This window comes from Diachasmimorpha longicaudata, chromosome 8 (assembly GCF_034640455.1).
Source record: "Diachasmimorpha longicaudata isolate KC_UGA_2023 chromosome 8, iyDiaLong2, whole genome shotgun sequence".
Taxonomy (NCBI): domain Eukaryota; kingdom Metazoa; phylum Arthropoda; class Insecta; order Hymenoptera; family Braconidae; genus Diachasmimorpha; species Diachasmimorpha longicaudata.
In genome coordinates this window covers 7380406-7403155 of record NC_087232.1, presented here as the reverse complement: position 1 = coordinate 7403155, position 22750 = coordinate 7380406, and the positions used below count along the sequence as shown (strand labels likewise).

Sequence of the window (22750 nt, the reverse complement as noted above, 5' to 3'; positions counted from 1 at the left end):
TATTTACCCGCTGAGGGCATATGCCCAAGTCTCTCTTCTCTCCTATTAACGATTTGTTTCAAGCACTACCTATCTATATGAAATCAGACTGAGGAAACCCATCGATGCCATTGATTTTTCCGGTCTATGAAATTCCAATTTCCTAGGAAACACCTCCATTCACTCAGTATTTCTCGTAGAATAAAATTCAAGATAAAAATAGCATGGAAAAATGGTGGTTCTCGTAGTGGTTCTGGTGCCGACGTTTGTTACTTCTCCCCTTCGATGTTCAGCAACACTTGCACGTGCCTGAGAGATAGAACCAACAAATCCGTTTAGAAAGATCTGAGGATTGACTCACGTAGAGGGAATACAAAGGGGACGGACAGGATGAGGCGCTCAGAGGTCCATTTGTTCGGGTTAGCGTTGTAGCACGACAACTCGTGGCAATCGAAGTGGAAATGGTACGTCTTCATCGGTGAAGAAAAAAAACACTAGGAGTGGTGGTTTGAAAATGTGGCGATGACCGATGTGATATTTTACTTGAATTTTACTTGAATGTGAAGCACGTCCACATCAGGGTTTGATGAATCGTTGGGGTTTGAATCGTCTCGTTTTCAGTTTCATCTTTTATTGAGTCTCGGGTGCTTTGAAATGTGCTTTTGGGTGAGGATTATCGAGGGATTGAAGGGGTTTCGAAGACGTCGGGGGAGCTTTCGTGAAGGTCTTGGAATTTCGGAGAAAGGACCTGCTGATTATCTCTTATTTTATTGAGAGTTAGTGAGCTCCTTCGTGATTGATGAACTTTCGATTGAATTTTAATAATTACAGGGTCGAATGGGCTTAATATTCCTTTACATTTATTTTATTTTTTTTAACATTTACTTTATTTATAAAAAATCAAAATCGTGAGCTGCCCTGGTGCAACTGGCACTTGATAACCAGTAATAAAGTAATATCTGTGCATCCGGTACTTATTTAGTATTCATGATAATTGGAGCAGAGGAAATTTCACGGCTATTGACTGTTGATGAACGCCTTTGACAAATTTTTGAAACGTTAATGTGTCACGTCCACTGCAGGGGATACTCGTTAGCACATCGTAATGAGTTGCACGAATATTCCAGGGTCAGCGTCGCTCTTTGACGTTAATATGTGAATTTCTAAATTATTCGAAACCCTCTGGCGTTTGACCCTCGACTGGGCGGTGCTTTGATGACGAATATCCCCGTGACTCCTGGGATTTATTCACGAGTGCTCGATTATTCGGGGCATTATTCAAATCCCCGGAAATTCCGTTTAAATTCCGAAAATGAATAACGCGAGAGGAAAAACAGAAGGGAAGTTTGGAAAAACAGGTGATGATGGATGTTCCGGGTGACGTGCTGCCAAGTAGAAGAGAAATATGAGCGGGGAGACGTGGATGGCTGACCGCTTTGGAGCCAAATCCAAAAATTGGATTTCACGTGCAGGGAACAGACCAATTACCTGGAGAGTGGTGGAAAATGGTGATGTATGAAAGTGAATAAAAGGTGTAAATCAGTCAAAAAATACCAATCATCAGTCTGGCCATATATTAATTAATGATAATTATCCAGCTGGTGGATAATTCTTTTATTTTTGTACAAAAAATCCATTCAAATTTTCCATTCAAACCTCGTCTTCATTAAGCAGCCGTTTGTCTTCAGTTATTCTGGCATTCGTCAGCAGTCTCTGGGACAAACTCCTGGCAGTCTCCAAGATCTAAAGACGAAACGAGGGAGAAAAAATAATGTCTCTGTTAATGGTCTGTGTGAATTGAACTTTTAGGCTTAACTTTTTTCGTTTGTGTTGGTTTTGGCCTTTTCTTTTTCTTTCGACGTTTTTTTTTCATACCTGAGACTCGACAGTCGTAACGGCGGCGATGTCCTTGAGGTCAGAGAGAATCTCATTGGCGCGATCCCTTTTCCCTCTGTCCTCTAGGATAACTGCGTAATTGATGAGGGTGAGGGGGTCCTGGGGTGTCAGCGAGTGAGCTTTGGAGAGGGCCTTCTCCGATCCCTCCAAATCCTCCAGTTTCTTCAGGGCGACTGGAAATTTATTGTCGGTAAAGAGTTATTACGGCGTCTGCGGTCGATACTTTCACGAGATATATTTTTTTTTCGTGCGAAAATATCGACTGTCTCCCGCAGAAAAAAAATATAATAAAAATCACCGGAAAAGAAGGCGAAAACTACGTTTCAAACTGCAATCGAGGTCTTTGTAAATAAAATTACCGCTGTGTTAAATTTCCTCGTACGTGCAAAACTTTACTCTCAAATTCAGGAGTCAGTAAATTAATGAAATCCCCTCCACTACCCTCTACATCTGACAAGCATCACCAGGCTAAATTTCCCTGAATTACTCTTTTTAATTCAATTTTCAACAATGAAGAAAAATCTCGAGAATTTCCACCTCAAAACAAGATCACACGAAGCTCCACGATAACTTTACTTCCACCATTCACCACAGTACAAGGGATATTCTGAGCACGTAGATGTGTGGCACCCCCAGTATTTACAATATGCAAAAGTTTCTCCCTCGTATCTGGACGAAATCCGGGTCAGGAAGGGGTTTAAAAAAATAATTCAGCTGCAGGAAAATATTTATGAAGGAAAATTATGCGCATTCTTGTCTGTTTATGACTTATTCTTCTCCTCATTCTCCATCTCCTCCTTTACCTCCCCCCCTCATGGCTCTAACATGTAAATTGAGAGCCCGGATTTGATTTAATCCATCGTATAATGGATTCGCTGAAATGTAAATTCTAGATTTCCAAATGCATAATTTGAGGTCAAGTGATGCACTTACTTCCGAGGAGTAGATACGGCTGGGGATTTTTAGGGGCTGCTGTTACAGCAGCGCATAGATAAATTGCTGCTGATGCTGGTTGGCCAGTGGTCAGCAATACTCTTCCCAAATTACACGCCGGAAGGAGTGCCATCGGGTTCAGGTAATGAGCCCGCTTCAAGCAGCTGATTGCCTGTACAATTCGGGAGAGCAATTTTAAAAATTTCATTCCTCCAAATTTCTTCAACGTTTCATCTGTCTCCTCTTCCACTCGTGCAAGAATTTTTCACTGCCGATTACGTGAATAATTCCGTAATTTTGAAATAGTATTTCCCTCGGTGAATGGTATCTGTACAAATATTGCGCTTCACCTTTCAAAAGCCAGAGAATCGAGCTTTCAACTTTTCTCCTTCATTCTTTCCGAGGGGATGAATTTTTTCGTTCACCACAATTGCAAATTCTCCATTCACTTCAACCAGTGCATGTATATTCTCTAATTCTTTCTTCCAACAAATTCAATTTATCCCCAACTACGGAACCTCCCGGAATTGCGAATGAAATTTTTTTCATTCATTATTATTGCAAATCATTCGTGCACCTCAATCAGGCCATCCCTATTCTCTTATTCGTGTTGGCCCGGGGAATTCAGGTAAATCCAGAAGCACGAAATTTCCGAGCGTGTGGAGTAAAAAATATCAAACAGTCGAATGAATTTCCCTCGCGCGTATCTGGACTAAAAAATTGTATTGTTTCGGTGTATTTATTCAGCGGAGAAAAACCTGGAATTACTCTGAGTCGAGGGGAGGGCCAGACAACTGGGAGAGGAAATAACTGTGTCCCCGGATCATTGAAGACTTTCCGTTCTTTGTTAACGTCAAAAAGCTCCCGGTGGCGTCAATAGCCCCCGTGTCCAGCCAGTGGGAACCTCTCCCACAATATTATCCACGAGTGAGCTTTCAACTCGCTCCGGTACTCGCTGAGGGAAAAATTCACCGATAGTATTCGCAATATTTTCGCATGCGGCCTTTCACGCCCGGTTGTTGGGGGTGGTTTTGGCATTTTATTGAAAGTGAGGGGGCAATTAGGGGCGCCCTAAATTATCGAGAATTATTATTAATTTATCGGCACGTTGGGGAATTAAAATTTTTAATTAGCCGATTTCAATAGAACTTTTTTCCTGTCACCACAGTATACCCTATTCCAGGTCTCATATTTTTGCAGTGTCGAGAGCTGACTCCCCCTCCAGCCCCGCCTCATTATATAATATTGCGCAATATTACAGGCCGATCACTTCCGACTCGATCAATCGCGATTTCTTATCACGTTTTTAATTCATTTTTTATTAATTTTTTTATTGACTTCCAGACCTACTTCTCCCGTTTTCTTTTCTTCGCTCTTTTGAATTTTCCTCTCCGTTTAATTAAAAAATCACGACCATTCCCTGACTTCCACTTTACTCTGCCACTCCATTTTGCCCCGGCCCCATCTGTAGCTGCGGGTTTTCTCGTAATTTATGGACGACAATAATGACTTTCGGAATTTTTAGAACTTCAGAAGCACCATTGGAAATGTCAAACTCGAACAGTGTCGTAGTTCGAGAGTATATTGCAACCACTTGGGAATACGCTGAGACAGATAGTGCGAGTATCTCCGTATCTTTGGACAACTTTTATCATTAAAACTTACGGCATAGACACCAGTTACTTTTTGTTGTGGCGGAGTGTCTGGCGGCTGAGGTACTTTTTTTTTCTTGTTTTCACTCGTGATCAAACATTATTCTCAAGGCAGTTACAGCCGGTCTTGAATAAATGGAGGAGGCAGCCAGAGAGGATGGAATATCCCGAGAAATGCAGGTGATAGAATAAAAACACGTCTCGAGTCTATTTCTCATCCTGAGATTCAGGACATTCAGATAATCCCAGGATAAAAATGTCCCACACAAAATGTGTCACTCAAAAAATTATCAACGACAGTAAATCCTAAAAGAAACAAAAAAATCCAATTCGAGGGGATAAATCAATAATGTATAATTGCTATCAATTTTTTTTACTGAGGAAAAGGGAGGAGTGAGGCAATTCCTCGGTGGAATATCCCAGACTCGTTACTGTAAATTTTTTGGTCGATGGACTTGTTCGAGGAGTAACTGATCAAAAAACTTTACGCCTCAAATTAGTTTTCCAAGAATATAACGAAGGTGTTCAATGAAAATCGATGCCTAAGCGGTGCTCGAGATTGGAAATTTCCTTGGCTTTGCAATGAGCCAACACTCAATTCCCCGGGCCCTTCCTCTCGCGATATATACCACAAAGTACAAACTTCTAAACTTGTAAACTCACAGCAACAACTTTCTGCTTGCCATACAGACACATGCCAATATTATTCCACAGGTGATAGGATTCCGGGAGGATCTGAGCTGCAGTTTTATACTTGGATAATGCAACGTCGTATTCCTGATGCATCTGCGGAGGTAGAAAGCGATAAATTAATTTCACGCGTGCATAATTACCAAGAAAGTTCGAATAAACATATTTTTGAGAAAATCAAAACAGTTCAGGTTTACTGACAATTTAATGCGAATTTAGTCATAGAACTGAACATTTTCATTTTTTCTTACTGAACTTTTGTCAATTCTACAACAAAAAATGAAAAAAATCGGGCCAGACATGAGTTAATCAAATTTATTCCATTCTCATTAAATTAATAATTTTCTATTGCGGGAAAAAATTACGATCTTCACAATTTTAGAAATAAAATGAGGAAAAAAATTATAAAAAAGTCTTTCATACTTGTATGATGTAAGCCATTGGCACGATAGCCGCGGTGCAGCTCGCTGTGTGCGCCAGGACTGTTCCAAATTGCTGGAAGGCTTGCTGATCGTCGCCCACTCTGAGATAGACGAGCCCCAGTTCAATGGCAGCATCCTCACTCTCGCAAGAACCCCTGGAAGTTAATGAATGAATTCCTCCTCTCCTTAATGAGGTGCTCATCAATTTCCAACATCAAGGAGCACACGATGCATCGAATTAATATCTCCCTGACTCTTGAAACAGACTCTCATCTACGAGGGAATAATCTCCCCAATAAGTAAATTCCAATTGAATTCAACTTCTCGCACTTCGATGGGATAAAGTGTGCATTTATCAGCATTTGCATCAGCTATTTTAACAGCAGTTGTGCATAAGGCTGAGCAACAATTCAATTCAGTCTATCGTAAAGTTTACGTTGCCCTTAAATTAGCATTGAAAAGGCTTCAGTTGAGAAACCATTAACAATTTTATGACGAAGTCAAAGACGAGGGGTTGCGATGTATTTTTTTACACGTGAGATATTTGAAAATCTCCGGAGGTAAGAGAATATTTAAACGACATGTAGATACGAGGGTTCGTCAAAGGTGCTGAAGAACCGTGAATGAGTAATTTTTGTAGAATTAATTTTCTTTGTCGAGGAAGAAGTCGATCTAGTAAAAAATAAAATGGATCAAGAATCCGATAAACCAGACAAAGGGTCAAGAGCAACTCTTCAGGATCATAAAGTAGAAGAGGAAAGACTCATTGGAATATTTAATGTCTTCAAGTACTCGAGAAAAAACAATCAGTCATGAAAAAAGTTGGGAAATAAATCTGTCATCGATTGATTGTCATCATAATCTTTACATTATCATATATTTTTTAATTTTTTTATTAATCCTGTGGAATTTTTTTATTTTTTTCCAGACAATAAAAAATAAGAATAAAAAGTCAGACTTAGGTGGTACGGTACGGGGATGCCTTCAGGGATAATAATATAAAAATAAAAAAAGTTGATTAAAGCGGTTCATCTTGACACGTACCCGCGAACCAACGATTCATGTATGAGTTAAAAAAAAAATTCCAAAGAAAAATTAAAAAATCTACGTGACAGTGATCAAGACGATAATAATTTAATTGAGGGCGCGACTTCAAGGGGAACAAGAGCACTTCGTCACTTGCATTTAACATTTTCAATGGCACAAGTCGTTGGGAGTTTTCATGGATTTACCAATAAGAATACTGACTTGAGTGCTGTGGAATAAACTTCAATGGCATCGTTGACTCGGTTCTCTTCAACGTAGAGACGTGCCAGCGATAGGTAGGGAATCTCATTCTTCGTCAATTCTGTCGACCTCTTGAATTCCCGCTTGGCGTCTTCCGATAAATTTAATTTTACGTAGCACTCACCTTTAATTGAACAGTGACTAATTAATGGATTTCGTGGGACATGAAGCCTGAATTTTTAATTAAATGTGATTTTTTTAATTGCGAGAGTCAGCGGAGTGAATTAAACGAGACGAGACGAAGATTATTGCGACGGAGAAGGGCGACTGAAGAATTTCTTCGTCTTTTGCATTTTCAATGCCAAATTGACACATTGCATTAGCACAACTATGAATTAATAAACTTTGACGCCCTTTCCACCCCTAAATTTAAACGACTCGTACCAAGACTGTGATGTATCTCCCAATCGGGTGCAGTTGACATTCTTCCAGCCTCCAAATAAGCATCAACAGCCCTTTTGTGACTTCCCAGAAGGAATCTATCAGAAATAAATCGATTTAGTGTTCCATTCAACCAATAGCATTCCAATAATGTAATTTTCCAGTCGTTATATTTTCACCATCGGTCCAAGTGCTACTCACAGAGATTTAGCAATTTGCTTTACGTTATCGACGTTTGCAGAATTGATGTTATAACAGTTTTGAAAGCAGTCAAGGGACACTTGAATTTTCCCCTCTCTCCGAAGAATCAATCCCTGGAAATAAGGAAGAATGAGGGAAAAATCGCTTTTGTATTTTATATTTGTTAAAAGCAATCAAGTGAAAGGTGGAAGTTATTCACCGACAATTTTTACCCAACTTTTCTCGTCCTATGAGCGTACCATGAGCCTCTTCATTACCTCACTTGTTTCAGCTTTTCAATCCCCATTTCATGCTGCATAATTTATCACGAGTACAGCACTCACCATTTAATTGAAATTTGTTCTATAATTCCTGTACTTTATTAATTTTTTAATCCACCTGCTGTTCCATTCAGAACAATAATCGTTGTCGCGAGAGGTACAGTGTTTTCTTTATCCACTAAAGAGTTTACCGATAAAAAATTAATTTCGCATATGAGATTGCCACAAATTCCATTAAAAATAAAACAAAAAAAGATTTTCTGTCAATCTCCGCATAATTAAGAGAGAAAGCCAGAGCACAAGTTTACAGCTCAGTAATTGCAAGGCCCTAGTACGCCCTAATCTCAATAATATTTTTCCTTCAAAATTATCTCGAGGTGGTGGTGCTGGTTGTACCGCCCCTTGATTACAATTAATAAATCACCGAAGGACATATTAATCAAGAACTCCAACTCGAGCTTCCTCCCAGCATTTGTCTTATAAATTTAATCCACCTCAGATTGCCGAGTACATGAGGGCTTCATTAACTTTCCCTCCAGAACTTGGAAATCTTACATCACAAAACCATCTGATAGAACAATCCGGCCCCCCAAACACCGACTTCCCCGAGTCAATTGTCCGTAACTTTTAACCGCGCCAAACTCGAACACAATCCGTTGCCATTAATCCACAATAATTCATTATAAATCCGGCATTGTTTCTAAATTTACCACAACACGCTCGAGAACGCCGTTTACCTTCAAATAACTCGCGTACTCATTGTGCCCGTTGGAGTTGGTCAACTCCTGGTCAATTAGGTACTTCGATATTTTGTACTCGTGACGTGTGTAGTGGCGATGCAGCAGCCAGTTGCGATTTTCAATAGCCGGGATATCTGGAAAATTGATGGGTAAATGGAAAATTCGATTAGAAGTTGAAGTGAACGATTTGTTGACTTTCCCTCGCACTTCATGATTTTCCCTGCGAGAGGGGATGAATGGAGCATTTGTTGGGCGATTCAGGTGAAATTTCACTCCAAAAAACTGTCATGCTCTCCTGCACTCGAATGAAAATCATAATATTCGCACCTTTTTTTGACTTATCAATTGACCTCTCGCTCCGCCGATTTGCCGAGTGATGGGGAACCCCCCCGTTGTTCAGTGTATTGTTTGCCATTTAATAGTTGTCTTCGGACAGCCTCCGCTGATGCATCCACTGTTAATTATCTCAACATGGCTTTGTCACAATGAGTCTGTCTCAGGGTATTGTCGGGGTATTGTGTACCCTCACCGTCGCCCTGGCGACGCTATGCGCTATAGGGCGATGGCCATTCAAAGCACGGGGCTTGCAAGGGCTCCATCACCGCGGAGATAAAAAATATATTTTTACCAAAGCATATTATTATTTTACCTAAATTTATATTCACATCATGTACATTATATAACAAATACATAATGAGCTAAAAGTTTCGATCATGATTTAGTCGAAATGACAGATTTTTTCATAGGAGTTCTAATTTTTCAATAAATAATTCATACAACAATCTAATCATCTCTTAACACGATCGTTAACATTCTCCGAAATTCAAAAACGCCCCGACTCCCCCAGCGGTCCCTCCACGAACTTTAAAACGTCATGACCCCAACATGGCGGCTGTATTACCCGTGTTATGCGATGAAACAATAAGACACGAGTGCGGTGAGAGTTTCTTCCCAGATAAAGTGAAAATACGCTGAACCGGTGCATTCCCCCATCATCTGTGTATTACCCAGTGATAACAGGGTACTTGCCCCGGCGTATGGTCCTTAATTCAGGGTGAAAGGATTCATTAGGATGTAGACAATGCGATTGATCAATTATGACATAACTGGTGTCAGTGGCTATTACTCAGGTAAGTCATTATTTTTTCCCGTATCGAGGGACAATTATTCCTCCAGCAACTGGGAGAATCCTTTCTGGGGGATATTGTTTATGTCTGGAAATCATTTATCGAGGAAGTGGGGGATTTTTATTTCCACCTGTTAACGGCCAATGTTATGTCTACGACAAGTCGGTTTTATCAATCGATGATGGGGCATCACGCTCTGTTTATTTAATGTTTGTAAACAGTTCTTTAGTGGGTGAAGTTGTAACGTTGCACTAAACGATTTTGGAAATTTTTTATCGGCTGATTTATGGGCTTGTTTAATGGCTCTCGGAAAAGACGTTGATTGAGGGCTTGAGCTGGGCGGAAACAGGAGATAACAATTCAGTTTTTATTCTCTTTTGTTATCAGACAGGAAAAAACGACGGCCTTCGGGCGTCTATCGGGGGATTCGTTGCGACTTGAATGGAATTTTATTCAGAGGATTTTTGCAGATGTTGGGGGATTGCCATTGAAATTGCCAGGGGTTTTGGGGGATAACTTGAGGAGAGAATTCCCCAGGGAATTTAATTGTGTACAAACAGGGTATATTTATGTATTTTCTCGTATACAACAGCGTTTCCGATTTTTATATGAATATAAACTATCAGAAATGTTCCTAGAACATACGGTTTTGTGAAATTTTCCCTCTCGTTTTTCGTACATAATTTTCCTAGTTCCAGATAATGAAAAATGCTGACTAGTTACACTACACGGTTTTAGAGATAATAAATAATGAAATTCAAGTTTCTTATCCATCTTCTGAGGCACCGCCTCTTAAAATGTTTTAAAAATTGTAGTGCGTAATAAATTAGTAAATTATTAATCCGGTGAATGTTTTTATTTGCGGTATTAAGCTCGAAAAATTCTGCAGTATTAATAAAAAAAACTGGCCAATAGTCAAACGTCTTCCTCTCTATGCTCAAGATACGCCAATTAAAAAACATCAACAACCTCCACATAAAAAAATCTTATGGACATCAAGTTAACAGAATCCTGAAGCAGGAAGCAATTTATTTTCGTTCTATGGCGGCGCTATTGCACCTCAAAGGAAATTTTCAATGTAATATGCCCAGAAATGGATGTAATGAATCCATGTACCGACGATCAAGTTTTTTTCCTGCCAGCGAGAGCATCCTTAATTGAGTTATTTTGAATTCGGCTGGAGATGAGATGGAGGGATTTTGTTGTAGATGAGATGCAGCACACTAATGAATTGTAATTATTTGCAATCGATAATCAACGAGAAAAACTGATGAGTTGCTCGGTGGAATTGAGGCAGAGACGACAGACAGGGATGACGGAGGATCCCCACAGATTAGCAGCTATGATGAACAAGTCCCAGAGGCTGGTTCTGGGGCTTCTCGTTCTGCTCCTGGTAGATATTATTTGGGTGTCCAGCTCAGAACTGACTAAGGTAATTAATTGAGTAAATAATGATCCATCGATGATGAATACGGTCGGGAGGGATTGGGATGGATATCCCTCGAGGGAGAAGAGTAAAAGGAAGGTGTCAGATTATTTTTTATCCTGATGAAAATTGATTTTTATTGGTTTGTTATAATGCCATGAATTTGATGAATTTCATATGAATGTTCACATCTCCCTTGCAGATGCGCTTAATTATAAGTGATTTGTCTTTATTTTTGACGATTTTAATCCACAGTACGTTTACAAAGAAGCTTCGTTCGAGAAGCCCTTCTTCAGCACATACGTGAACACCTCCATGTTCACCCTCTACCTCCTGGGCATGTGCTTCTGGCCTCCTTGGAGAGACCAGTGCAACAAGCCCACAACGTACATGTTCATAGACCCCAACGCCGAGGACGACAACTTCTACTCGGAAGCCAACACCAGCCTCAGCGATCCCACCTTCGTTCCAATAAAAAAGCCCGACCACTACGACCGTTCATCAGGCACTGAAAGTGACGATTCCTCTATTCGTGGGGTGCGTTTCAGCAAATTGGCTGAGGTGAGACACATGTCAGAGAGCGATGCCACTGAGGCTCTTCTGGCCAGGCTGAGTTATCAGGCCAGTGTCAGGGCTGGAGAACATGCCAGGAGACAGGCTCATAAGTTTTCGGTTCAGAAGGTCGCCAAGATTGCTCTCATGTTCTGCATCCTCGTGAGTTATTCAAATTTTTTACTACAACAAAATCCAAGAGATTGGAAAAGTACAAAAATATAAGTGACAATACGAAAAAATTTAATGGCCTTTCAATCTATGAATCCATTCAGAAGTAAATTATAAATTGATCAGTAACGAGAAAACTAAAAGAAACTCCCCAAAAAAACTATCATCACTGAATTATTTATTTCACAGTTATTCCTGGCAAACTATACATTCCAAATTTCTCTCGCTGAAACCGAAGCTGGAATAGTGACAGTATTGTCATCAACTTCGAGCCTCTTCACCCTCTTTCTCGCTACATTTTTTCCAAGTAACAGTGGCGACAAATTCACTTTGTCAAAGCTCGTCGCGGTGGCTGTCAGCATCTTCGGCCTCGTATTGGTGGGTCTCTCTGACATGCACATGGAGAGCAAGGGCATACCACCAGGCATAATATTGGCTCTAGTCAGTGCATTTTTTTACGCCACTTACATTGTTTTTCTAAAGAGAAAAGTCGATCACGAGGATCGCATGGACATCCCAATGTTCTTTGGTTTCGTTGGACTATTCAATTTAACTCTCCTCTGGCCACTGTTTTTTATTCTTCATTATGGACATTGGGAGGAGTTCGAGTGGCCCAATAGCCATCAGTGGACGTTTCTCATTATCAATGGACTTATTGGGACTGTACTTAGCGAAGTATTATGGCTGTGGTAAGTTAACGCGCTTTATTTTATTTATTTTTTGTCACTTTTTTATTCCTAGAAGTTCGAAAAATCATTACAGTGGATTAAAAAATGATTTGGGTAATTATATTTTCAGGGGGTGTTTTCTAACGTCGTCTCTGCTGGCAACGCTAGCTGTCAGCCTGTCAATGCCCATGTCAATGATTGCAGATGTGCTTCTTAAGAAAGTCGAATACTCATGCATTTTCTATCTCGGGATGGTACCCATGGTGCTTGCATTCATAACAGTATCTTTACTGTCGCATTATGATAACTGGGACCCTGTCATGGATTTGATCAAAAGCTTCTACTCTTGGGCGTTTAAGAAGAGCCGAACTATCAGGTGAGTTAGTCATTCAAAGACGAGACACATTTTAATTGAATTAAATCCTCCATTTCGTTCTTCGTTTTTTTGTTATCTCAATGACACCTTTTTGATCATCTTTGGAACGTGATCTTAGTTCTTCCCAATTCTTAATTCTAAATTTCTCTGGATATTTTTTGGCTAGGATACCAGATTTAGAAGCTGAGCAAACTGAATCTCTCATCGGTATTAACCATGGGGAAGACCACGAGGCTTAACACGACAATAACATAATCCACGAGAGAAATCAATCAGCCCCTAGGTGCACAATTGACGCCCATTTCGTTTGAATTTCCACCCGGTTTATCGACATTCTGATTTATCAGTATAATAACTGCATTCAGTTTCCATAATTTAACGATTTCAGCAGCGTTAAGAATAGCTGATAATTATCGATGTGATTTTGACTACTTGTTTCTAGTTATTTAGGAGCAGATGCATGCTCCAATGCTTGAGTACCAGTTTCTTTTCATTATCTTGAGGGACAATTTATGACGCTGCTTAGTATTCCAGTACTTACAGAAATTTAATTTAGCATTGCAACCCAGGTTTACCTTAGATAATTAATTGTAATTACTTGAAGACATGTCAGTGAGATATTTATGTAATTCTTCGAGGAAATGATCAAAATAATTGTTGCTAATCCAGACCAATATTCCTAAATTGATTGAGTCACCAAATTTAAGGTGTTAATTAATGTTTTAATGGTGATTTTAGCCTGAGAAAGTGATAAAATGTGAAAGATCGGGCAAAAACATTTTTTTTCGCCTTTTAATTGTTGAATTCAGAGGAAAGAAACTTCCCAAATGGATGAGCAATTCAATGGTAATGACTAATTAGAATTTTGACGTTTTGCCACTTTCCCAGAGAATTATTTTAATAACGTCACAACTGTCATGGAAATTGAGGAATTAAAGTGACTCTCCATAAATTGTCTATGAAATCTAGTCCATGAGAAAAAAAAAATTCAAAATAATGACTGCAAAAATAGTCATCTGAATGTATTGTGACGTCTAGGAAAATATTTTTCTACAATTGGTAATGAATTTTCGATTGAAAAATGTTTTAAAAATAATTAGAGACGTGAGACATCAATGTACAACTCTACCTTTAATCGATCATTTGAGACTGCTTGATTTTTCGCCTTCCTTGGAAGACTAAAGATTGCTCGCACAATAAAAAATAATTGAAAATGATAAATGAATTTTAAACAATGGTAAGTGATAAGAGAACAGGTGAAAGTCATTTCTGCTAACAAAAAAAAATATTGTTTTCACTGTTTTTTGATGGATTTAATTTTCAAAAATTGAATAATTGCATTTCTAATGGAACTTTATCATTACGATGCTTCTTGTTGTGATATAAGAACTACTAAAAGAGTAAGAGAACTATCGGTAGGAGACTAATAGTAGAATTAAGATGGCGATGGTTACAAGAAGATAATGAAGAGGGAGATGGCGAATTGGGATGAGACAGACCATTCCTAGGGTGTAGAGTTTATCGTTCCTACATATACCTGTAAATTTATTGTAAATATACTTATTGAATCGTTGAGAAAAAAATATAGTCAGATTATACGAGTAAAAACAATTTTTATCCATTTCCTTTTCCAATTTTCTTTTAATCGTGATCATCGTTAATTGCAAATAGGCTCATTGAATCATTCACAAAATCCAGACAGATTAAACGAGTAATGAACGTCATACGCCCGATTTTCCCCATTATTTTTAAAAATGTAATGAAAGTTGCAGAAAACCATAAAAATTTAATGATTCCGTTAGTTTGTTGCATTCGAAGGCCAATTAATTCTGCCCCCTTGAATCGTCATTTCATAATGAGCTGCATTCACGCAATGAAGAACTCATGGGCCGTAATTGACATTTGACACTGAACCAATTACTTTCTGATTATTTCTGCTCCACAAAAAAATCCCCCGATGTTAAATCTCTTCGCCATGAACGATCACGATGACTTCAGCTCACTTCGTTTAAATGTGAAAGTCAATAACGACAATTTTTCACCAGAGAAAAATTACAACAATGTTGCGTCCCTGCGGTGAGTAAAATTGACTCCATAAATTGAGGTAATCGAGTTTTTGAGTGTTTATTTACGATCTTTAGGGCACCTGTTGACCCCTCGTGGCCGAAAATACCCTCTCGCAGGGCAACCGACAATATTTCGGACATCAGTGAACCAGCCTGTGATATTTTCACAGGGGGAACCCCCAGGAGAAGTCGCTCGATAAGTCGACCGCATTCAATCAGCTCCCACATCAATGAAAAAAATTATCAGGGCAATTTCTTCGATTATCCTTGCCCGAAAGTTTCGAGCCAACACTATCCGCCGAGAAGGCGACCTGGGTGTTTGGATCCTCGTTTTAAAAAGTAAATTTTCGATTTTTCACCTTCTACCGAATACTAGGGCCGTTCTATGTGTCAATTATCTCAGAATTATCTATGAACTTTCCTCCAAAACTGCAAGAACTTTTAATTTTACAACTTGTTGGATTTTATACCTCTTGATTACCCCATCAATACCAGACCGACATCAAAGAAACCGCAGTCTACATCGCTCGATCATCCACTGAGTTTTCCCTCAATTTCGCCAAAGTCAAATCCCCCGTGTGCACCAGTTTCCAGGAATAACTGCGATTCGTTTAGATACGAGGCAAATCCCATGAAGTTAAAGGGGATTGAGAGCATAGCAACCCAAACTGCACCCGGGGATGATACATCGGGGCTTGGAAGATGCGAAGTGGAATCGAGAGATAAAAATACAATGGAAATTCAATCAGTCGAACTGGGGGATTCGAGAATTATTGAAAAATCCGAGGGGGAGAAGGATTTTAAAGCTCCCATTCCTCTCTCAAAGCTCACTATCGTTTCAAATGCTTCTATTAATGTGCAGTCAGAGACTTCCTCCTGTGAATGTCAAGTAAATCCTCTGTTCATTCATTCACTTATTCACTCCTCATCAACTCCAGGTTGCTAATCACTTTTCCAGGGTGCAAACGGTGTTTTCATGAGTACGATTCCCCTCCCAGTTGTTAGTTACCAAATATCCCCTCAATCCCAAGGAAAAATCGATGTCACTCCCCAGTTGTCAATCTACTATCCGCAAAATCTCTCTGGCTCTCCGGAAAAAGGCTCCCTCGACATGTTCCAGGTCACAATTCCCCACAAATGTGAGTTTGGGGACTCGGAGGTCCCTGACAGCGAGAGACTCACTGAAGACAGTGCCTCCCAGTGTCACAAAAATAGATGTTTGAGCCCAAAAAATTCCAACACAAAAAACGAGACGATTCCACCCCACACTCAAGAGTTATTGACGAAGAACTACTGGAATTACTACAGGAGTCTGAGGGAGGGTGATGGGGATGACTACAAGAGGGAAATACAGAGCCACGAGAGGATGGGAGCCCCGGAGACAAAGAGGAGGAGATCCGAGGAGGATAATATCGAAGGCCCCAGCCCCCCAGGGCTGGGGACTGTGGAGCACTGGACTGTCCTCTCCTCCATGATCAACAACACGAGGGAACCAACACGAGGACTCCAACAACAAACGAGCCCGGAGATGGAGAAATTATTTGGAAGTACTACTGAATTATTTTCTGGGGATGTGAAGGTCCAGAAGTCAGTGAAGATTCGAGGGAGCTCTCCGGTGGATAAAAATGAAAATAATTCCTTCATACTTCCTTCTTTGGTCGAGGATAAGAGCTTTGAGCTGTGTGAGAAAAGGGAGGAGAGGAGAATCCCCAAAGTTAGAACTTTTGGTGAGAGAATGCCCAGATGAAATAATGACAATTACTAATCTGATTCAATTTTGATTGGTTTATGTTTCCTCGCAGTTTTATGTGGAATCGCCATTTATTTCCTGGTAATTCTCCTCCAAGCACTGTATGAGAACCTTTACGAGGATACCGAGCACTACGAGGATGTCAACTACGTGGAGTACTTCTTAAATTACGCAATGCTATCTTTTCGAGAGGCATTTGGACAGACTTTTGATGTGATGAATGGCCTGTTGCTGCAATCGGTAAAATTAGACTTCTTGTTCGTCCACTAGAGTTAATGAATAACTTAAATAAATAAAGGAACAAATTAAAATTCTGTTCCACATTGGTCGTTTCGCAGTTATCTTGATCTTCACCGGGCTCTGCAGCACAACCCGGAAGACAAAAGGGCGAAATAAATAAATGGAAAAAAGAGACTTCCATACTTCACGTGAAATTAGCCACATTTTTGATGATTCATCATTGTGAATTAAATATAAAAATAATCCATACAACCGAACGACCTCAGTTTTCATTTCTTTTTTTCTTTTTTGTTTCTTTCGAAATTTATCAATCTAGCTTTACCTCAAGCACAAAAATACACCAAACATAACCTTCTTTCGAGAGGTCCTAATCACATCAGTATCGGAAAATAAAAAATGTTTCGTCGACTGATTCTCAAAAATAAGTTAAATACCGACTTGACACAATTTAGAAATGTGTCCAAGCCCTCCACAAAGATGAAGGAAAGCCCTGGGGAGAGGATGCAGGCCTGGCAGATTCACTCTTACGGGGATACGAAAGAACTGAAGCTGTCAAGTGCCCGGATGCCGGTCATCTCGAGACCCACTGACGTCCTTGTGCAAGTTGAGGCTGCCAGTGTTAATCCCATTGACGCTGCAATGCTTCGTAAGTCTTTCGGAATAACATCCTCGAGGAATTTAAATCGCGAAGGGAATCAAACAATAAATTATTCTCGTTTTCGCAGACGGCTATGGGGCAAAAGTACTGAACCTAATGAGAACAGCGAGAAATATGAAAACAGATATTGAATTTCCCCTCACAATGGGACGAGATTTTTCCGGAGTTGTCGTTGGAAAAGGACATGGAATTCCCGATGATAATCTCAAACTGGGGGATAAAGTATGGGGGGTGGTACCTGTGGAGTGCCAGGGCTGTCATTCCACTCATGTCGTCGTCGGCAAAGACTTGGTATCATCCTTTTCTCCTCTCCTCAAATTCCCTCATAATTTTTGTACCGAAAATTCATCACTTCTTAGTCTTATCCCCCTTAATTAGTAATTACCATCCATAATTTTCAATTTCAATCATAACAAAATGTTATGATTTTTGTTCATTCCTCCAGGTACGTGTGAGACCAGAAAAACTATCCTACATCGAAGCAGCGAGCATATTATACGCAGGTTTGACCGCCTGGTCGGCATTATGGATCACTGGAGGATTGTGCTACAAGACTTCTCTCCCAACGATTTTGAATAAGAGGATATTGATCCTGGGGGGTTCTGGAGGGGTGGGAACTCTGGCGATTCAGCTGGCCAAGGCCTGGCACATGCAAGTCGTCACCACCTGCAGCAGTGATGCTGTTAATGTGCTGGAAAATTTGGGGGCTGATGTTGTTATCGACTACAAGGCTGAGGATTCTGACCAATTGGTCAAGAGCGAAGGACCGTGAGTGCTTTTTAATGCTTCCTATCAGTTCAATAAATTAAAAATTTTCCCCCTCGGTGAATAAAAAAAAATTGCCAGATACGAAATTATTCTGGACTGCGCCAACCAGGGCCCAGACCTGGTAAAACAGAAGGGATACGATTGTGGCAGCTACATAACCCTGAACTCCCCCCTCCTGAGGAACATTGACGAGCTGGGCTACGTCGGAGGAGCGATTAAGAACCTCACTGATCTCTTGAAATACAACATTCCCCTCAAGGAGAACAAGAGCTTCGTGAAGTGGGGATTCTTCGCGCCCTCCTCAGCAGGAATGAGAACCCTGCAGGAGCTCGTGGAGGATGGAAAAATTACCTCAGTTGTGAAGAAGGTCTATCCCTTCGAGGAACTACCCAGAGCCTACGAGAGGGCTCTACAGGGTCACCTCAGAGGAAAACTAGTCATTGATATGAAGAATAAAGGTGAATAGAGAGCGTATTGAAGTGATCGCACCTCGAGGGAACTCAGTTGAATTATTTCATCAATAAATATTGCTGAACCTAGAGGGTTTCGAGGAAAACTCCATAAAAATCTCCAAAATCGCCGGACTGACCTATAAATGTCATAAGAGCTTATTTATAGCTCGCAAAATTCCTCACAAAAAATATTTTCTGTCATTTTTCTCCAGACCCACTAGTTCCACAAATATTCATGAAACAATTCTTCATTATTTTATTCGCCTCCACTGCTTAACATTCAACAATTCATAAATTATTTTCTTAATAAATTACCTAAATCAAACAGACGTCATATGCTTCTTCTTCACTACCTCCGCTGTCTTCGCCAAAACTCCCCCCGAAAATCCAATTTTCCTCTTCACCTCAGACCAGGAACTACTCGCAATCTCAGTTGCTCTCTCAGTCCCATTCTTCAGGACCTCATTTAGGTACCCAGGATCGTTCACCAACACATCGTACCTCTCCCTGATCGGTCTTAATATCTCGATGACAACATCTGCGACGTGCAGCTTGTACTGTCCGGTATTCAATCCTCGTACCTCGTCACAAATTTGTTGTGGGGACTTGTCAGTTAATATCGAGTGAATCATCACAAGGTTGGACACTCCTGGACGCTCCTCTGGGTCGTACGTGACTTCAGATGTGAAGTCTGTGACTGCCTTCTTCATGTGCGATAGGATTATTTCTGGGGGATCCACCAGGTTTATCCTACTCTTTTTGTACTCCGACGACTTGGACATCTTCTTTGTTGGCTCCCTGAGGGATTTTATTCGTCCACTTGATTCTGAAAATAAACTGACTTAGTGAAAAAAATTTGAAGGAAACGAAAAACCGATTGGATATTTTAATTAATTAACAATCTTTCTTCAATGACTACGAACTGTTGATAAGTGGCTCCGGCATTGGGAAAGTATTTCCATATTTGACATTGAAAAATTGAGCTGTGTGTTGTGCCAGCTGGAGATGCTGTATTTGATCCTCTCCCACAGGTACATGAGTAGCTTTGTAAATCAATATATCAGCTGTTTGCAAAACTGGGTATGTGAAGAGCCCCAGGGGAATGTCCTTGAGTTTTTCACTCTTTTCCTTGAACTGCGGCTGCTGGGATAGTCTGGGCATTGTTGTCATGCAGCCAAAGACCCAGGCGAGCTCTGCATGCATGGGGACTGACGACTGCTGGAAGAGAATGCTCTTCGATGGGTCTATACCACACGCCAGGAGGGTTGCAGTTATTTTTATAATGTTATGCCGTAATTCATTAGGGTCTTGAGGCATTGTTATTGCATGCATGTCAACAATGCTCCAGACAACATCCTTATGGGTCTCCTGATAGCGAACCCATTCCCTGACAGCTCCCAAATAATTCCCCAGGTGAATAGTACCCGTTGGCTGAATCCCAGAGAGAATCCTCACCGGATAATTCGTCTCAGCCTTGTTCTCAGCCTAGGTATCAACAACTGTTCAATCATTTATCACTAAAAGTATAACAAAGTATTGTCGGAATGATAATGAGACTTACCTGCTCACTTTTACACCGATTTAATGTCTCAATCGATTTATAAACTCTGTTCACAGTCGCAAAGACAGATCTACTGTTTTTTATTGTTGACAACATGTTTATTTGTGTCTTTCTGCTATTGGTTGGGGTGAATGTTGCAAGTAAACATTATTATGTTGAGGTGGCCTTCAGTAGAGGTTAGAAATTTGACTGGTTCCCGCGGGTTTTCAAATGCGTTCGACTTCCGCAAAACATAAATCATAAAATTTCAATATTGTGGTATTTTCTGATATTGAAACAAATAATAATGAACAATATTGTATATATTTCGTAATATTGACGGATTTAATGATATAATAATATAATCAAAATTATGAATGGTCAATGTCCCAGACTTATTTATATTTGTTGCTCGGACTTTTATCTAATTTAAATTAATTATCAATGGATAAAGCATGGATAGCAGTAATGAATCATTCCCTGATATTATTGATGATATTTTTGGTCCCATTTGATTGAATTTATGCTTCAAGAAAATTCAGAAAATAGGAAGTGATGGATAAAATATAGTTTTCAGAGAAATATTTTTTTATCACAAAAAAAATTAATCGAGGCATCTTTTCTATTGATAATGAGTTGAATTGATCTACACAGTCATTGGCAAGATTTTTTCATTTCTCATTGTTCTCCCCCTATTGCATGTCAACTTTGTTTTGATCACTCAACACCTCAGAGGACAAAGGACAACAGTGAAGCCCAATAAAGAGATTAGAGAGAGTTTTCCCCAATTTTTTTTCATTGCTCGCGATATCATCTATCGAAAATATAAAAATATTATGGAGCCAGGGAATTCATTAAAATTTTTAATTAACGACGATGAAAAATTATTGGACTTGAAAAGCAGTGATAACCCATCGTGCTCCAAAATGAAAACAGAAGGCTTAGATAGGAATTCCAATTTGGTTGAAACGTGAGTACAAAATAACCAAATCAGAGTTCATTGCCATTTCGTGCCAACATTTCCAAAACAATGTACAATGCCTTATGTCGATTGATTATTTCAAATACATGTCTCAATTATTTAAATAAGAGTTGTTCATTTTAAATGAACTATTTACCATTTTTTTATTAATTAATTGATTTTTACATCTCTTGGGACGTGGTGAAATGAAGAGAGTCAACTCGTCAAAATGTAGAACCAATGGAAAAGTTTATCGTAAAATTCCGTTATTTCCCTTCATTTGTAGATATTCATAAATAAACAAGAATTGGAGTAAGTGAACTTTCTTCGTTTTACTTCTGTACAGATTTCATTTAATAATTGACTTCGTTCTGTTTTTATTCTTTTTTATTTCACTGTTTTCTGTTCACTGCTCAGTATGGAGCTGTCTTCGAGTCCAGAAAGTATCTCCAGTGAATTATCAGCGCTCCTCCCTCAATTAAAAAGTATGAAAATCATATCGTCACCTCCCACCCTCTACCAGGAATTTGGAAAAGTGGAGAATGTCATCGGGGCAATGGGCCTAGCACTCATCCAGTCGACGGATTCGACAGTCCTCCTGGACATCGACACTCCAGTCTTCATTGTTCTCCCCTCAGTGTTCCTGAATGAGGAGGGCCCCATTTACGAGCTTCTCGGGGAGATCGATGACATCTTCGGATCGATAGGGAAGCCCATGTACGCTGTCCGTCTGACGCAAGAGATTCGGGGGAAATCAAGCCTGATTATCAACAGCTTTGTTTATCTACTGTCAAGTCATCCCAAGACGAATGTTCTGCACATCGAGAATGTCGGAGATAAAAAGTACAGCCTAATTGCTCAAAAATATGGAATTTACCAGGAATAACTTGGGATTTCGCGATAGATTCGGAAGTGCCTTTTGGAAATCGTCGCTTTTTTAAAAGATTTTACCACATTTTTAAGAAGTTTTGTAATTTCACCAATGATTGATGTTATCGAAATTTAGAGAATGAAATTTTAGCCTTTTTTATATAAATTTGCAGTTTTTTAAATCAGAGATTGAGATTTAATTTGGTGGAAAATTGTAAAAAAGCATAATAAGAGCAAAATTTATCTTTCCAATATTTGTTATTTTTATTACTTCTGTTATTAATTATTCAGGAGAAACTTATAACTCATCATCAGCTCTCAAAAAGTATCTCAGAACTGGAAAGAATGAATGGAAAAAGAAAGATCAAGATGGCAAAATCCCCCGAAATTAAAAAAAACAATTGTCAGTAAACTGTTTGCTCACACTCCTATACACTCAAGTATTCAACTTTCTCTTTATGTCATTAATGACTCCAGTAGAGTGAGAGTACATTACGGCAAAAATTTATTCAAATAACATTTTTCAGTAACAGTAACAGAATTTTTAAATTAAAAAACAAGCCATTCACGAAGGAAAATGATCTCGGCAATTGTCTTTGCCTAAATTTCCCCTTGCTGACCCAAGCAATGAGATACAGTTAATGCTCCGGGTGGGGGAGGGGGCCGGCTTAAAAATTCCCGTAT

At 39.6% G+C, this 22750-nt stretch overlaps 6 protein-coding genes across 6 annotated transcripts; 4 read left to right on the top strand and 2 right to left on the bottom strand.

The window, feature by feature from the left end:
* Window positions 1–1553: 1553 nt before the first annotated feature.
* LOC135165277 (Bardet-Biedl syndrome 4 protein) lies at window positions 1554–9094 on the bottom strand. The gene is made up of 10 exons (XM_064126409.1): window positions 8769–9094; window positions 8439–8575; window positions 7442–7554; window positions 7244–7338; window positions 6821–6983; window positions 5574–5727; window positions 5124–5246; window positions 2809–2980; window positions 1855–2048; window positions 1554–1722 (listed from the first exon to the last, which is right to left on the bottom strand). Exons 1-10 carry the CDS (start codon window positions 8854–8856, stop codon window positions 1630–1632), a joined length of 1332 nt encoding a protein of 443 aa, XP_063982479.1. The 5' UTR covers window positions 8857–9094; the 3' UTR covers window positions 1554–1629.
* A 218-nt stretch (window positions 9095–9312) lies between these two features.
* Window positions 9313–14372, top strand: LOC135165274 (solute carrier family 35 member F5). Its single transcript, XM_064126407.1, has 6 exons — window positions 9313–9571; window positions 10777–11000; window positions 11250–11708; window positions 11907–12406; window positions 12516–12761; window positions 12928–14372. Exons 2-6 carry the CDS (start codon window positions 10839–10841, stop codon window positions 12998–13000), a joined length of 1440 nt encoding a protein of 479 aa, XP_063982477.1. The 5' UTR covers window positions 9313–9571; window positions 10777–10838; the 3' UTR covers window positions 13001–14372.
* Window positions 14373–14498: 126 nt separating this feature from the next.
* LOC135165272 (uncharacterized) lies at window positions 14499–17052 on the top strand. The gene is made up of 6 exons (XM_064126405.1): window positions 14499–14837; window positions 14903–15166; window positions 15323–15716; window positions 15786–16554; window positions 16630–16817; window positions 16916–17052. Exons 1-6 carry the CDS (start codon window positions 14719–14721, stop codon window positions 16922–16924), a joined length of 1743 nt encoding a protein of 580 aa, XP_063982475.1. The 5' UTR covers window positions 14499–14718; the 3' UTR covers window positions 16925–17052.
* Window positions 17053–17064: 12 nt separating this feature from the next.
* LOC135165278 (reticulon-4-interacting protein 1, mitochondrial) lies at window positions 17065–19020 on the top strand. Its single transcript, XM_064126410.1, has 4 exons — window positions 17065–17463; window positions 17543–17766; window positions 17921–18243; window positions 18322–19020. The coding sequence occupies exons 1-4, from the start codon at window positions 17214–17216 to the stop codon at window positions 18707–18709; spliced, it is 1185 nt and encodes a 394-aa protein (XP_063982480.1). The 5' UTR covers window positions 17065–17213; the 3' UTR covers window positions 18710–19020.
* Window positions 18928–20518, bottom strand: LOC135165279 (tryptophan--tRNA ligase, mitochondrial). Its single transcript, XM_064126411.1, has 3 exons — window positions 20257–20518; window positions 19619–20180; window positions 18928–19521 (listed from the first exon to the last, which is right to left on the bottom strand). Exons 1-3 carry the CDS (start codon window positions 20350–20352, stop codon window positions 19016–19018), a joined length of 1164 nt encoding a protein of 387 aa, XP_063982481.1. The 5' UTR covers window positions 20353–20518; the 3' UTR covers window positions 18928–19015.
* On the top strand, window positions 20351–22318 carry LOC135165641 (uncharacterized). The gene is made up of 3 exons (XM_064127118.1): window positions 20351–20432; window positions 20872–21205; window positions 21614–22318. Exons 1-3 carry the CDS (start codon window positions 20351–20353, stop codon window positions 22080–22082), a joined length of 885 nt encoding a protein of 294 aa, XP_063983188.1. The 3' UTR covers window positions 22083–22318.
* Window positions 22319–22750: the final 432 nt, after the last annotated feature.